Source organism: Aquarana catesbeiana, linkage group LG06, assembly GCF_042186555.1.
Source record: "Aquarana catesbeiana isolate 2022-GZ linkage group LG06, ASM4218655v1, whole genome shotgun sequence".
NCBI classification, from domain to species: Eukaryota; Metazoa; Chordata; class Amphibia; order Anura; family Ranidae; genus Aquarana; species Aquarana catesbeiana.
In genome coordinates, this window is record NC_133329.1 from 41,451,228 (window position 1) to 41,468,772 (window position 17,545).

The window sequence follows — 17,545 nt, forward strand, 5'->3', positions numbered from 1 at the left end:
AAATGTATCTAATCTAATAAATAAGATCGTTATCTATCTCCCTTAATGGATTTGACATTATAACGCTCCTCACCAGACCGAAGTTACATTTACAAGAAGAATAAACACTTTAAAATTAGTTATGAGAAATCACGCCCAGCTGCTAAAGTTTTATGGCAGCAGTTTTTTTTATAAACCCCGCAGTGTTTGTGGACTTTGAATTACTGTGTAGCGGGAATATACAGATGGGATCCGTTAAATATTCTGATCTATGAATGTTAAAGGAAAAGTTACTCAAACATCTACGAAAGTATAAAAAAAAGCAAAGCTGGCCATAAACTACAAGATATCTCCTTAAAATATTCAGATGAAAGAATGTCGGAAGGGAGGGAGGCAACAGGGTCACCTACAACTCACAGTTCAGCTTGTTTGTAATCAAATTGTTCTCCATATGTGATCAGCTTAATGCCCAGTACACACGATGAGGAACTCAGACAAAAAAAAAAAAAAAAAAGACGTAATCACGAAACGTACGTCGAGGCGGTACCTGGTCATGTTGTACCTTACGACATATCCGAGTCTCTGGTTGTCTGTAGCGGCCGGTGGAACGCACGCCCATCACGGAGGTGGATGCGGAACGGATCCAGCTCCTTCACATGTGAAAAGCCAGCAGCCCCAGTGCCGGGTTTGGCACTTTTTAATGTAAGGAGCCATTTGGCTATTCTTTTTATCCTAATATTTTAATAAACGGTATTATGCTATGGATGTTCTTTGATTGTTTTTGCATACCCTGCCCCAAACTCTGAGGAAGAGGTTTCCAGTGCATCTCCCAGCTTCTCTATATGTGAGCAGGCATTATCCTGCCAAAGCGATATTTGGCTTTCTTTTTAATTAAAGAAGTCAAATACATCTGGTAAGCAGCCCATCCATCTGCTCACGTTGGGTGTATGTTATCGGTATGGTGAAGGATTGGTCAATATTATACTTAGAAAAGTATTGGAATTAAGATCATTTCAATCAACTCTGGATCTGGATAATTAATAATTATTTTTGTTTTGGGACCTTATTTGTTTTCTCAGCACGTATTTATATGCACATCTCTTTTCACCAAAAGGATTTATCACTGAGTGTATTTTATTGTTTTTGTTTTGCATGTCACATTTACATTTTTTGATATTTAAAATGTTGAGGATTCAACTAGCGCCTCCTTATATTACCTATTTATATATTCAAGAGTGTAGATCACTTTTTTTTTTAAGGGGAGCAACTTTTTTTGTACTATTTACATATGCAATCATTGGCGCAGAGTTTGTCTTTTTTGCATAAATACAGTGTGACATGAAATATTGCAACGACCGCCATTTTATTCTCTAGGGCGGTGTTTCTCAACTCCAGTCCTCAGGGCACCCCAACAGGTCATGTTTTCAGGCTCACCATTATTTTGCACAGGTGATTTGATCAGTTTCACTGCCTTAGTAAATTACCACAGCCGTTTCATCTGAGGGAAATCCTGAAAATATGACCTGTCGGGGTGCCTTGAGGACTGGGAGTTGAGAAACACTGCTCTAGGGTCTCTGCTAAAAAAAATTATATAATATATATATATATATATATATATATATATATATATATATATATATATATATATATATATATATATATATATATATATATATATATATATATATATATAAATTTTTAAGAAATGTCAGAATTGGCCTGGGGGTGAGGCGGTTAAATATGCCTAAGTCTCATACACATGATAAAGAATATTGGATAAAAAAAGTCTAGTACACACAATTGGGTTTTTTTTTTTTTTTCCCCCTTTGCATGCTAGTCTTCATACGGAAAAGAAAGAGTTTACTAAAGTACAAAAATTCTTGTACACAAAATAAAAAAATTCGGAAGTGATGTAATGTATTTTTTGGTCTAAAACGGTACTGATTAACCACTTCAGGACCAGGCCTATTTGCTAGAAAATTATTTAGATTTATTTGCACAGCCATTTTATTAACCGCAAATTGTCAGAAAACACTAATAAATTTTAATGCACAAAAAAAAAAAAATTGTAATACCCAATTGTTGGTAAAATATAAAAGACGACGTTACGCTGAGTAAATAGATACCCAACATGCATTGAATGGCCGACAAGCTACGGTACCTAAAAAGCTTGTGACCCGACTCATACGAAGGCTTGGTGCACCACACGCTGTACTCCTGCCAGTGGTGTATTTAGGTTTTGTGCTGCCCTAGGCCTGACTAAACTCGAACACCCCCCAATTTAAATATGAACCACCAATTCCTGTCAAGGCCACACCCCTTCATGTTAAAGACCCACCCTGTCATCTGTAAAAAACACCCCTTCCTCTTTAGGCTCCACCAATGCAGCTGCTGGTGTGAATGGACCCCAAGCTCCTGTGTTGAGAGGCTTTTGCTTGCTTCGAGTAGATTTTCCATACCTATGCAAGTCTATTGGAATGTAAAATCTGCATGAAGTACAGGTAAATGCAGGTCAGAAGGAGGTCAAGTGCACCTGTCAATGAATTCTGAATGATCGCTGATACATCTCAAAACAGATGTCAGAATAAATGCCAGTGCCAAGTGGAACTTCCAGTGGTGGAGTTGCTCATATTCACCTGCTAAAATACCCCTAAATGACCAGGGCTGTCTTAATGAGTGGGCACACCTGGGCACTGCCCAGGGGCCCCAGCTGCATGGGGGGCCCCTGCACTTTCGCCAAAGCAGTTGGTCCTTGAGCCCATGCTGCCCCGAATTTGGGGGCCCCATGATGGCACTGAGAGTGATGGATACACAGGGGAGGCAGGCTGGCAGTACTGCGCCGTGCAGAACGATACCCATTATTTCACAGCCAGCAGGGAGGGGCGGGGCTGGAGCACCAGTGATACTCTGACCCCGCCCCATGCAGCGTTAATGCTCGGGACTCGAAGGCTGAGGAGTAGGAGCTGCTGAGTCGGCAGCACTGAGAGCGGAAGTAGCATTGTGGATGGTGTGGTGCACAGTGGTGCAGTGGTTAGCACTCTCGCCTAGCAGTAAAAAGGGTCGCTGGTTCGAATCCCAACCACGACACTACCTGCCTGGAGTTTGCATGTTCTCCCTGTGCCTGCGTGGGTTTCCTCCGGGTACTCCGGTTTCCTCCCACACTCCAAAGACATGCTGGTAGGTTAATTGGCTTCTGTCCAAAATTGGCCCTAGTATATGAATGGGGACCTTGGATTGAGGGTAGGGACTGATGTGAGTGTGCGATGTACAGGGTTAGGGACAAGGGTCAGGGTTGTAGACACACACTCACTCAGGTTGAACTGGTGTCTTTATTCAACCTTACTATGTAACTATGTGTCATGGTGAGCCCAGCACCATTTGCACCGAAGGGCTTGGAATGCCCGGAGGGATGCTCCCTCCTCCGCCCCTTCCTTCTGCCTGCTTGATTGGTATAGGTGAGACCAGTGCTGGAGGTGGGCACATAGCCTAAAGTTTATATGCACTGGAAAAGGGGGTACTGCATGGATGAAATAATGGTACTGGGGGATATCAAGGGTGTATGTAAGGGGGTATGTAGTTAGTTAATGTGGAGCTCCGCCCAAAAGGGGAAGCTCTGCTTGTCTGCCTCCTACCTACCTGATGTCTGTTTACCTGCACTATCTCCATTGTAGGGGCCCCAGAGCATTACTTTGCCCAGGGGCCCATGATACTATTAATACGGCCCTGTAAATGACATCACATTGGGCCAGGAAATAGGGTTGGGCTAAATCCATATTTGCGGATTAAAGGACATACAATGCTGATCTGACCACACAGGTATCGCTCTTGGCTGTCGGTGCCATTTATTCCAGGAGGAACACCGGGGATGGGGACCTGCCCAACTAATGTTCCATTTGATGGTGGTCATGTGACATTCACAAACCAGCTTCATAGCAAAAAAATAAGGACTGAATCAGGTCAAAAACGACCCCAAAATATGTCAACACACACACACACACACACACACACACTGAAAGATCTTTAACCTGTGCATGTTTACCATATTTATCGGCGTAGAACACGCACTTTTTTTCCCCTTAAAATCAGGGGAAAATCGTTGGTGCGCGTTATACGCCGATCTCCACTGATTGTGAGCGGAGCGAGCGCCAGCGATATACACATAACCGAGTGTACTCGGCTATTCTCGGCTCTACTCACAGTCAGGGGGCGGGACTGCGAGAGGAGCCGAAACTAGCTGAGTACACTCGGCTTTGTGTATCTCGCCGGCGCTCGCCCCGCTCACAGTCAGCGGAGATCGGCGCCAATTTTAAAAGATCAGCGGCTGGGCAACAGTGTTGCCAACCTACCAGATTGAAATTTACTGACACAACACCCAAAATTTACCGGCATAACCAAGTTTTTACTGGCATTTTCAAAAGTTACAAAATTTACAGTTTTAAGCGCATATTTTAGTATTTAGGCTACAAACAAGTGCAATATGCAATTAGCAATGTGATTTAATGTAGATATTAAGACAAAAAAAAATTTCTTATTTTATTTACAATAAATTTACTAGTAAGTAAATAGCTCAGGGACAGGACTCGGGAGGACAAGAAATCTGAATAGGCGGCACACACACACATGTGAAATTGACTCTCACTGTGACACTGACAGCAGTGTGCAGCAGCACAGATGATGATGACGACATCTCACCAACACAACATGTCCCCTCGAGTCACAGTGACAGTCACTCTCCACACCAGGGGGTCCCTTCAGTCCCCTCCAGTCCAAACAGCACTGACAGTGCCGCTCCCAGCTTGCCTTGCACACACAAGGTTCCGGTCGCTCGGCTCGTCTCCCTTGCACCATGACATCACACAAAATGCTCAGGCACTGATTCCACCAGACCTCCCCCCCACCAGGACTGCCCTAACACACTGTAGAAGGCACTCAAATGGTCTTGGCCTGGGCCAAGAGTCACAGACATTTTTTTTACTGGCAACCTTTTCCTGTTACTGGCAGGAGAAAAATGCCCATTTTTTACTGGCTGCCAGTAAAAATACTGACAGTTGGCAACACTGCTGGGCAATGCTGCAAAGAGACTGGCAAGGCTGCAGAGGCACTGGGCAGGGCTGCAATGATGGACACTGATGAGGCTGCATTGATGGGCATTTAAATGTAAGTTTTTTTCCTTAAACTACCCTCCTAAACTTGGGGTGCGTGTTATACGCCGATAAATACGGTAATTACAAATTCACTTTGCTAAATAAAACAGGATTAACTGGCATAAAGATGTTCCTATAGAGAAAAACTTAAGACAAATCAGCAGGTTGCAAAAAAAAAAAAAAAAAAAAAAAAAAAAAATAATATCACAAGCAAAAAAGTATGCGTTCCAGCTTTACTTCTCATCCAGAAGACTACAAAAGCCCAGAATTTTCATTACACCAACACCGGAGCTCTCAAGACTTAACCCTCTCAATTCCAGAACAACAGGTTCATTAGTGCTCAAAGTATGACTCACAAGGAAGTAATCCCGTAATCACTTAATATATCTCTTTAAAGTTATTAATGAGGAAGGAAACCACCTAAATACTCTACTCAGAGTTGTCCTTGAGAACGCAAAGAAAAACAAAAAAACAAAACAAAAAACAAAACAAAAAATACCCTTTGCTGCCATACCTGGGGCTTCTCTCTTCTTCATGCTACTGACACAGGAGAGCCCTGGGGGGGGGGTCAGGTAGTTACATTACATATCGTAACTGCCTCCCAAGGATGCCACGGAGGAGGGTAGGAAGAGCTATAGGCTGCTAAGACCTGCTGCCAGTGCCACACTTACTAGTATCGGCGGCCACCAGTTGTATTAAGTGTGGCTGCTGGTCTGTCTGAATGTCAGGCCAGTCACAGGCCGGCGGCTGGTATTATAAATACTGGCAGCAGTGTAGCCACTTTATGGGGGCACCAGACCTATTTTGCCTCCTGGACCCTGCCCCCCCCAGCTCAGTCTGCCCCATTATATTGGGGCTACACTAAAAGTATAGCGGAAGCCTGCTGGGACTCTTTTCATGCAGGAAGTAGGCTCTTTTTTTTTCATGTGGGGGGCGGCTTTTTTTTTTTTCACATCCCCTGCAAAGTGCCGGCCTAGGCCAAGATACAGCGTTGACTCCAGCCCATCTGATACCAATACTCCTAAGTTCCAGTCTTTGTCTTCTCACCTTAGCACTTGTGCCCTCCTTCACGCCGGCCCTCCCATTGGGGCCCCTTCACGCCGGCCCTCCCATTGGGCCCCTTCACGCCGGCCCTCCCATTGGGCCCCTTCACGCCGGCCCTCCCATTGGGCCCCTTCACGCCGGCCCTCCCATTGGGCCCCTTCACGCCGGCCCTCCCATTGGACCCCTTCACGCCGGCCCTCCCATTGGACCCCTTCACGCCGGCCCTCCCATTGGACCCCTTCACGCCGGCCCTCCCATTGGACCCCTTCACGCCGGCCCTCCCATTGGACCCCTTCACGCCGGCCCTCCCATTGGACCCCTTCACGCCGGCCCTCCCATTGGACCCCTTCACGCCGGCCCTCCCATTGGGCCCCTTCACGCCGGCCCTCCCATTGGACCCCTTCACGCCGGCCCTCCCATTGGACCCCTTCACGCCGGCCCTCCCATTGGACCCCTTCACGCCGGCCCTCCCATTGGACCCCTTCACGCCGGCCCTCCCATTGGGCCCCTTCACGCCGGCCCTCCCATTGGACAAAAAGGATCCTAAAGGCAGCGTGAGAAAAAAAGTGTGATGTGTACTGCAGGAGGAGGTCAAACAAGAGAGAAGAATAGCAGCAATAATTAGTGATTGCAGCAGTCTTGTTCTGTACACAGTCTTATCTCCGATCTATTTGTTCCAGGTATACAGAGGTGTGTAAACAGCCCGGGGGAGGGTCGATCATTAAACCCCAGCCAGTCTCTGACATGAACCGACATTTTAAAAAGCACAACTGCAGGCATCGAGGAACGTCTGAGAATTTCTAACACAAGAGTTCTCTTAATATACTTCTGAACTTTACAGAAATAGCTTTACAGGGGATTGCAGCCATTTGCCCTACAGTTCTGGGCAGAGCCAGGAACACTTTCTATAGATGGCCATTTCATTGAACTGCATGAGGAGCCCAATGAGCTTGTTGGGGGTACAGCTCTGTAGGATGGTTATAGGGGAGTGTGACCTATTGGGAAAGTGTTGGAGGAAGGATCTTCAGGAAAAAGATTTACTGCACAGCATATAGAATGGGGCAGAGCCTGGAGTGTGTAATGTTCTGCACAATGTCTACAGTACAGTGGTCAGAATTATTCCACTTATGTACGTGTATCAGTAGGTTATGTATGTACTGCATGCACAGTCTGGAGTGTGTAGGAGTACAGTGGTCAGAAGGATTCCACTGATGTATGTGAAGGTATGTAATGCATGCACAGTCTGGAGCGTGTAAAGTACTTCACAGTGTACAGAGTAGAGTGGTGAGAGTTTAACACAAAGTTTAGTACATGAAATGCAGTGCAGTGTGTCTAGAGTAGAGTGGTCAGTAGTATTTCACTTACACACTCCATTATATTACACGCAGTACATCACCTAAACACTGTGTTGTAACGTACTGCACACTAATGAGTTTGTCACTTACCGCACAGTGTATAGAGTAGGTTATGCACTGCATGTAATGTACTGCACAGTGTCTAGAGTAGAATGGTAATGTGTCTGTCACTTACAGCACAGTGTATGTAGTATGTAATATACAGTGCCTTGAAAAAGTATTCACACCCCTTGAAATTTTTCACATGTTGTCATGTTACAACCAAAAACGTAAATGTATTTTATTGGGATTTTATGTGATAGACCAACACAAAGTGGCACATAATTGTGAAGTGGAAGGAAAATGATAAATGGTTTTCAATTTTTTTTTTTTTTTTTTTTTTTTTTTACAAATAAATATGTGAAAAGTGTGAGGTACATTTGTATAGCGCCCCCCGGAGTCAATACTTCGTAGAACCTCCTTTCACTACAATTACAGCTGCGAGTCTTTTTGGGGATGTCTCTACCAGCTTTGCACATCTAGAGAGGGACATTTTTGCCCATTTTTCTTTGCAAAATATCTCAAGCTCTGTCAGATTGGATGGAGAGCATCTGTGAACAGCAATTTTCAAGTCTAGCCACAGATTCTCAATTGGATTTAGGTCTGGACTGTGACTGGGTCATTCTAACACATGAATATGCTTTGATCTAAACCATTCCATTGTAGCTCTGGCTGTATGTTTAGGGTCGTTGTCCTGCTGGAAGGTGAACCTCCACCCCAGTCTCAAGTCTTTTACAGACTAATGCCCCGTACACACGGTCGGACATTGATCAGACATTCCGACAACAAAATCCATGGATTTTTTCCAACGGATGTTGGCACGGTCACACAAAGTTATCGGAAAATACAAAACACATAAGTCAGGACTATAAACGGGGCAGTAGCCAATAGCTTTCCTCTCTTAAATTTATTCTGAGCATGTGTGGCACTTTGTGCGTCGGATTTGTGTACACATGATCGGAATTTCCGACAACGGATTTTGTTGTCGGAAAATTTTATAGCAAGCTCTCAAATTGTGTGTGTCGGAAATTCCGATGGAAAATGTGTGATGGAGCCCACACATGGTCAGAATTTCCCACAACAAGGTCCTATCACACATTTCCATCAGAAAATCCGACCGTGTGTACGGGGCATAACAGGTTTTCTTCTAAGATTGTCCTGTATTTGGCTCCATCCATCTTCCCATCAACTCTGACCAGCTTCCCTGTCCCTGCTGAAGAAAAGCATCCCCACAACATGATGCTGCCACCACCATGTTTCACAGTGGGGATGGTGTGTTCAGGGTGATGTGCAGTGTTAGTTTTCCGACACACATAGTGTTATTCTTTTAGGCCAAAAAGTTACATTTTGGTCTCATTCGATCAGAGCACCTTCTTCCACGTTTGCTGTGTCCCCCACATGGCTTCTCGCAAACTGCACTTCTTATGACTTTCTTTCAACAATGTCTTTCTTCTTGTCACTCTTCCATAAAGGTCAGATTTGTGGAGAACACGACTAATAGTTGTCCTGTGGACAGATTCTCCCACCTGAGCTGTGGATCTCTGCAGCTCCTCCAGAGTTACCATGGACCTCTTGGCTGCTTCTCTGATGAATGCTTTCCTTGCCCGGCCGGTCAGTTTAGGTGGACGGCCATGTCTTGGTAGGTTTGCAGTTGTGCCATACTCTTTCCACTTTCAGATGATGGATTGAACAGAGCTCCGTGAGATGTTCAAAGCTTGGGATATTTTTTTTTTATAACCTAACCCTGCTTTAAACTTCTCCACAACTTTATCCCTGACCTGTCTGGTGTGTTCCATGGCCTTCATGATGCTGTTTGTTCACCAAGGTTCTCTAAGAAACCTCTGAGGGCTTCACAGAACAGCTGTATTTACACTGAGATTAAATTACACACAGGTGGACTCTATTTACTAAATTAGGTGACTTATGAAGGCGATTGGTTCCACTAGATTTTAGTTAAGGGATATCAGAGTAAAGGGGGGTGAATACAAACGCACGCCACACTTTTCAGATTTGTATTTGTAAAAAATGTTGAAAACCATTTATCATTTTCCTTTCACTTCACAATTATGAGCCACTTTGTGTTGGTCTATCACAAAAAAATCCCAATAAAATAGATTTACGGTTTTGGTTGTAACATGACAAAATGTGGAAAATTTCAAGGGGTATGAAAACATTTTCAAGGCACTGTACTGCATGTAATATACTCCACAGTATTAAATATGTGTAATCTACTACATAGCATAATGGGGCAAAGTCTGGAGTGTGTAATGTACTGCACAGTGTATATTGTAGAGAGTGGTCAGGTATATGTCACCTACAGCACAGAATATATATACTGGATGTGTACCTCTTCATATAGTGATGCAGCAAATTGGATCCTAAAAGGAAAGTGACAATCTCAATGTGTAACCCAGTGTTAGCTCCCCCCCGGTATTGCAACACTCCCATTGGCATATTATGCCATTATCTGTATAATTTGTACACTAGTGATAACTAGTTAGGTTACATTAGCAATGCTGATGGTTTCCTCGCAGAGTGCTGCTGCCTGACATTTCCCAGGAACTGTGTCATGTAGATGGAGGCAGCGTGCCAAAGACGCAGCTCCCGGGCACTGACACACCCCAGAAGGACCGCCAGCTCCTGTGCAGGCCGGAGAGTTCACATGATGGGACCACGGATGCCACGCCTCAATACCACCTCTCCACTTCCAACATCACCATTGACCAACCAGAAAAAAGAAAATTTTTAACTGAAAGTGTTTCCGATGCCAAAGTTTTTTTTTTTTTTTTTTTTATTACATAAGACAACCTTTGTCACACACACATGACATCACTTCCGAATTTTTATTCTGTCGTACGAGAATTTGTGACTTTAGTAAACTCATCAGATTCGACGCGAGATTAGCATTCCAAAAAAAAAAAAAAAAAAAAAAAAAAAAAAAAAAAAAAAAAAAAAAGGGGACGATCATTCGTCCGATAATCGGATCGTGTATGGGGCATTACTCCTGCTAAATTTTTTTGGACGAAAACTGTACTAAATTATTGGATGTTATGTTCACGTGCGATAAAAATTTTATAGCCTGCAACTTCAGCTTTTGTCGTCCGAAAACACTATACTAAGGATCAGAAAATCTGCAGATCGTTCGTTGTACTAAATTTTACTTTAGTACCCCATCATTGGGGAGATTTCCTGTTGATCTCTTAAAACAAAAAAGGTAAATGTCCCTACTGATCCATACAAAGCACCCGGACATTTAACCATTCCCTGCTCTAAGACAACATTTTGGCTTTGGATACACTTAGTTTCAGCATCCTGTGTGATCTGCTTTACGATCAGTGGGAGAGGATGTCCCTTCTCTATCCTTACTGGCCCCCTTCCTTACTGGACCAGTGCCATGGCACAGTCTGCAGCCAGTTATGAATCCTAGGCTGGCTGAATGTTAGTTAATTGCTTACTACAGTCCACATATCAGGGACAAGGACTTACCTCCATCTCGTTCTTTCATTTCACCTACGTTGCAGTAACAGCTCACACCCATCCAATGTAATACCATAGGACACGATCTATGAGCCACACATTTTACACCAGCCTCTCGTTACCTTTAAACACAGAGGAACCCCGGAAATAATTTTCTGGTGTCAGGGAACCCCGGCTAATATTTACTATATCTACAGCACCAACTACATTAGTGTGATGCTCAATATGGAGAATGGGCCCCCTTACCTTGGTGGCCAGCGACGAGAAATGGGCCCCCTTACCTTGGTGGCCAGCGATGAGAAATGGGCCCCCTTACCTTGGTGGCCAGCGACGAGAAATGGGCCCCCTTACCTTGGTGGCCAGCGACGAGAAATGGGCCCCCTTACCTTGGTGGCCAGCGACGAGAAATGGGCCCCCTTGGCCCCCTTACCTTGGTGGCCAGCGACGAGAAATGGGCCCCCTTACCTTGGTGGCCAGCGACGAGAAATGGGCCCCCTTACATTGGTGGCCAGCGGGAGGAATGGTCCAACCTATGTGTGTGATTATATGTCAGTATTACATTGTATATCCCTGTATGTTGTGGTCATTCAGGTGCTTATCTAATAGTTTTTTGAAACTATCAATGCCCCCCCGCTGAGACCACCTCCTGTGGAAAGGAATTCCACATCCTTGCCGCTCTTACGGTAAAGAACCCTCTAAGTAGTTTAAGGTTAAACCTCTTTTCTTCTCATTTTAATGAGTGGCCACGTGTCTTGTTAAACTCCTTTCCGCAAAAAAGTTTTATTCCTTTTGTGGGGGTCACCAGTACGGTATTTATAAATTGAAATCATATCCGCCCCTCACAGGGGCTTCTCCAGAGAGAATAAGATCAGTACTCGCAACCTTTCCTCATAACTAATATCCTCCAGACCCCCAGCAGCGGCCAGAGGGAGGACAAGGGCCCCTTGCGTTGGTGGCCAGAGGGAGGACAAGGGCCCCTTGCGTTGGTGGCCAGAGGGAGGACAAGGGCCCCTTGTGTTGGTGGCCAGCAGGAGAGAAGCAGAAATTGCTCCTTGCACAAGGAACCCCTAGCAACCTGTGGAGGAATGCTGGTTGAGAAAGGCTGCTGTGTACCACTTTCAAAGCCATTGCTGGTGCCACGTAGACTTTGACCAATCAGAACACAACAACCAGTTCAAAATTTCCTACTGAACGTACAACGGCTCAGATCAGGTTACATTACACTTGAGTCAGTCCTCACATTCCACCTCGGCTAATCTGTAATCGCTGTTATTACACAACACGTCAAAGGAAATGATTATAATTGATGAATCTGACTTTACCCCATCATCAGAACAGGATCAGACAGCCTGGGATATTTAATAGACAGGACTGGATCTGCTCCAGATATTGATCCTTTTGCTTTGATGAAACAATGTCTATAAAAATATTTCAGACAATCAATATGAGATCCGGTGTCCAGGGAAGTCCATAGAGGTCACACACTACCTTCGAATGTACAACCGTTATTGGGGTGGATCACCCCAAATCTCTGTGGAGGTCCGAACTGCCTACACACGGCTTAGATCAGCAGGAATCTGGCGAGATTCGAGTTGTGGGAGGCCCTGTTGGCAAAAGTCGGATCTAAAGATCAACTGAGCCGGGGAGGAAAATCGTTGGCCCTTTCAGATGGTACGAGGGACTCACCGCTGCTATCTGAATACGATAGCTAGAAGGTGGAGATCACGGATGGGGTCACCATACAACCTGGCCGTGCAATCTTGGTAGGGTCACCATACAACCTGGCCGTGCAATCTTGGTAGGGTCACCATGCAACCTGGCCGTGCAATCTTGGTAGGGTCACCATGCAACCTGGCCGTGCAATCTTGGTAGGGTCACCATGCAACCTGGCCGTGCAATCTTGGTAGGGTCACCATGCAACCAGGCCGTGCAATCTTGGTAGGGTCACCATGCAACCAGGCCGTGCAATCTTGGTAGGGTCACCATGCAACCAGGCCGTGCAATCTTGGTAGGGTCACCATGCAACCAGGCCGTGCAATCTTGGTAGGGTCACCATGCAACCAGGCCGTGCAATCTTGGTAGGGTCACCATGCAACCAGGCCGTGCAATCTTGGTAGGGTCACCATGCAACCAGGCCGTGCAATCTTGGTAGGGTCACCATGCAACCAGGCCGTGCAATCTTGGTAGGGTCACCATGCAACCAGGCCGTGCAATCTTGGTAGGGTCACCATGCAACCAGGCCGTGCAATCTTGGTAGGGTCACCATGCAACCAGGCCGTGCAATCTTGGTAGGGTCACCATGCAACCAGGCCGTGCAATCTTGGTAGGGTCACCATGCAACCAGGCCGTGCAATCTTGGTAGGGTCACCATGCAACCAGGCCGTGCAATCTTGGTAGGGTCACCATGCAACCAGGCCGTGCAATCTTGGTAGGGTCACCATGCAAACAGGCCGTGCAATCTTGGTAGGGTCACCATGCAACCAGGCCGTGCAATCTTGGTAGGGTCACCATGCAACCAGGCCGTGCAATCTTGGTAGGGTCACCATGCAACCAGGCCGTGCAATCTTGGTAGGGTCACCATGCAACCAGGCCGTGCAATCTTGGTAGGGTCACCATGCAACCAGGCCGTGCAATCTTGGTAGGGTCACCATACAATCTGGCCGTGCAATCAATTTTAGGCTTACCAAATCTATGTCATATGAAGACCAACCCAATCTATCCAATCAATTTGTATCCAATCAGGCAGACCCTTGTACTACATAGTTGTTGGTAGATCGATCGTATAATCAGACTATAACATGCATAGTGATCTTTAGATCTATAACTCACACCACACCTTACAGTCTGATTCTCCAATCGCCTTTAGATCTACCAATAATGATGTAGAGTAAGGTCCTGCCCGATTGGATGGATTAGGTAGGTCCTCGTTTTATGGTTTTTGATAGATCGAAAGTTGATGGTGCAAAGATTACACACAGATTTTCTTGTATATGGTGACCCTACCTGGGATTGAATAGTTAAGGTGGATTCCTATGTTACAAAGTTCTAGTAGATCTGACAGAGGCTACATGCTTAGATTTTTTTTTTTTCAATCGATGCACAATTTGATCAAATCTGCAAACAATCGAATAGCCATAAATTTTCCTTCCACTCAATTTAGAATCCACTTTTGATCGGATTCGATTGGCCAGGGTGGAGTATTATTAATCGTTTTGCACCAATCACTAGCACCGGGCTCATGAATATAACTGTATTCAGAGGAGATTACATGGTGGAAAGAGAGACGCAGTCAGTTCCATCGTATCTCAGCAATCAATCGAAATACACTTCCCCCATGTGTGGCAAATTGATCGTATGGGTTGTCAGCAATAGACTGATCTCTTCCGACAGGAAAAAAAATCAATCAGAAAATCAATCGATTTATTAATGTGTGTACGACCACCATAGTTTGTACGGTCAGATTGTGAAGTGTATGGTGGACTTGTTTTTTCAGTGAGGCCTCATCTGTCGTGTGTTCTTCTTTCATCGATTCTGATTATATATATTTTCTACACACACCCCTGTATATGTCAGTCATTGCATACTTCATACGCAGCAGCTGACGTCTCTAAGAGGCCATCGTCACATCAACACACGCCCAAAACCTCTAAAAACAACTCGACTCAGCTCTTCCAACAGAACGATCGGTATAAAAAAAGTCAAGTGCAAACGATGAATAATCAAAAAGCCAACTAAACTAAATAGAATTTTGCATAAAGCTCCATCTGGTCACTTCAATTACACCAAAGTAATGCAAAAGCACTTACCTGCTAGGAGGACGAGAAAATGGTGTAGAAATGTTCCCATCGCTGAAATTTAGATCCCCCTCTCCTTATGAGGGTCCAGGCAGCCGGTGGGGGGGGGTTCAGGGAAGAGTATCAGAAAAAATCCAGGTGTGGGAAAGGCACAGTGAAGTAAATTCTGGGCCCCAAGTAGGTAAGTAGATGTCTTGGGGTCAGGTGGATGTCTAGTCCAGAGGTCTTGGTCAGCTAGGTAGAAAGAGGTCCTGCCCAGAGGTCAGGTAGATGTCTTTCCCAGAGGTCAGGTAGGTCTCTACTCCAGGTGAAGAGTTCTTTCTCAGGATACAGGCAGAGATGGATGGAGTCAGTGTCACCCAACTCAGTAGTTTCAGGAATGTGAACAGGTGGATGAAAGTGGTTTCACCTGAGAAGCTAACCTGTTCCTGAACATCCCCCGCCTCCCTGTCCTCCTCCTCCTCCTTCTGTACTGGGAGCTCGACTATTTACCAACCTGCACCTCAGCATTACCATTGTTCCCACAGTGCCCAAGTTACAGATTGTCAGCTCTGTGGGGGAGTGGGCTTGTTACGTGTTAGATAGTAGGTGCAAAATGTGGAAGCAAATATGAAACCTTTCTATCTGATGGCTCTTTTGGGATTGTTAAATGCTTGTTGTGTTTGTTAAAATCAACCAATACAATACAGGACATATCAGAAGGGAAATGGACTTTTATCTGGTATCAGAGGAAGATATTGGAGAGACACACAACCTGAAAACTGAGCTTTTAGTTTTTGCTAGATGTTGTGTGTATTATGAAGGATTCCCACCATCCCTGTGCTGAGTTCCCAGGTCTGTACACCTTCTGTTCCCATTATGAGGGGTTCCCACCATCCCTGTGCTGAGTTCCCAGGTCTGTACACCCGCTGTGCCCATTATGAAGTGTTCCCACCATCCCTGTGCTGAGTTCCCAGGTCTGTATGTCTGCTGTGCCCATTATGAGGGGTTCCCACCATCCCTGTGCTTAGTTCCCAGGTCTGTACACCTGCTGTGCCCATTATGAGGGGTTCCCACCATCCCTGTGCTGAGTTCCCAGGTCTGTACACCTTCTGTTCCCATTATGAGTGGTTCCCACCATCCCTGTGCTGAGTTCCCAGGTCTGTACACCCGCTGTGCCCATTATGAAGTGTTCCCACCATCCCTGTGCTGAGTTCCCAGGTCTGTACACCTGCTGTGCCCATTATGAGGGGTTCCCACCATCACTGTGCTGAGTTCCCAGGTCTGTACACCTGCTGTGCCCATTATGAGGGGTTCCCACCATCCCTGTGCTGAGTTCCCGGGTCTGTACACCTGCTGTGCCCATTATGAGGGGTTCCCACCATCCCTGTGCTGAGTTCCCAGGTCTGTACACCTGCTGTGCCCATTATGAGGGGTTCCCACCATCACTGTGCTGAGTTCCCGGGTCTGTACACCTGCTGTGCCCATTATGAGGGGTTCCCACCATCCCTGTGCTGAGTTCCCGGGTCTGTACACCTGCTGTGCCCATTATGAGGGGTTCCCACCATCCCTGTGCTGAGTTCCCAGGTCTGTACACCTGCTGTGCCCATTATGAGGGGTTCCCACCATCACTGTGCTGAGTTCCCGGGTCTGTACACCTGCTGTGCCCATTATGAGGGGTTCCCACCATCCCTGTGCTGAGTTCCCAGGTCTGTACACCTGCTGTGCCCATTATGAGGGGTTCCCACCATCCCTGTGCTGAGTTCCCAGGTCAATACACCTGCTGTGCCCATTATGAGGGGTTCCCACCATCCCTGTGCTGAGCTCCCAGGTCTGTGCCCATTATGAAGTGTTCCCACCATACCTGTGCTGAGTTCCCTGGTCTGTACACCTGCTGTGCCCATTATGAAGGATTCCCACCATCCCTGTGCTGAGTTCCCAGGTCTGTACACCTGCTGTGCCCATTATGAGGGGTTCCCACCATCCCTGTGCTGAGTTCCCAGGTCTGTACACCTGCTGTGCTCATTATGAGGGGTTCCCACCATCCCTGTGCTAAGTTCCTGGGTCTGTACACCTCCCGTGCCTATTATAAGGGGTTCCCACCATCCCTGTGCTGAGTTCCTGGGTCTGTACACCTGCTGTTCCCATTAGGAGGGGTTCCCACCATCCCTGTGCTGAGTTCCCGGGTCTGTACACCTGCTGTGTCCATTATGAGGGGTTCATTTTGTTTACTGAAAAATCTTACAAACAACAACTTACAATAAAACCATAATAAATAAATCAAACATATTTACAAAATAATTGAATACGACTATACAAAACAAAAAAACAAGAACATAATAAATGGTGCAAACCAAATTGCGCACAACATAATCCCTACGGGAAAGCCAGACTAAGGAACATCACTGTCACCATGCATGTAGCCTTTTATCAAAAATATATTTGATCTGAAAATCTAGGGGAGTGAAACAAGAATACAAAGAAAAGCCGCACACCCCGAGATCAAGAGGCAGCAGCTACAGAGTCCTGATATTCCTCCACGCCCTTATCCAGGCCTCCTGCTGCCACCTGCCTTTCTCAAGACCCCGAATCTTCCCAACCTCACCCAGAATGTCCTGCACCACCACTTCGACAGGGAGGATTTTACTCCGTAAGGATACCTGACACCGTGCACTCCACTTGAAATAACGGACTACTAGACTAACTAAAAAAAGTGTTTCCAAATCATAATCCC

General features: G+C 45.8%; 1 protein-coding gene across 1 annotated transcript in view; it reads right to left on the reverse strand.

Annotated features, from left to right (window-relative positions):
- Positions 1 to 15,266, reverse strand: part of PRSS8 (serine protease 8) — a 29,321-nt gene extending 14,055 nt beyond the window's left edge. Inside the window, exon 1 of the mRNA XM_073635724.1 lies at positions 14,845 to 15,266. Coding sequence (XP_073491825.1) covers positions 14,845 to 14,884 — 40 coding nt within the window. The 5' untranslated portion in view covers positions 14,885 to 15,266. The remainder of the gene's footprint in view (positions 1 to 14,844) is intronic.
- Between the last annotated feature and the right edge of the window lie 2,279 nt (positions 15,267 to 17,545).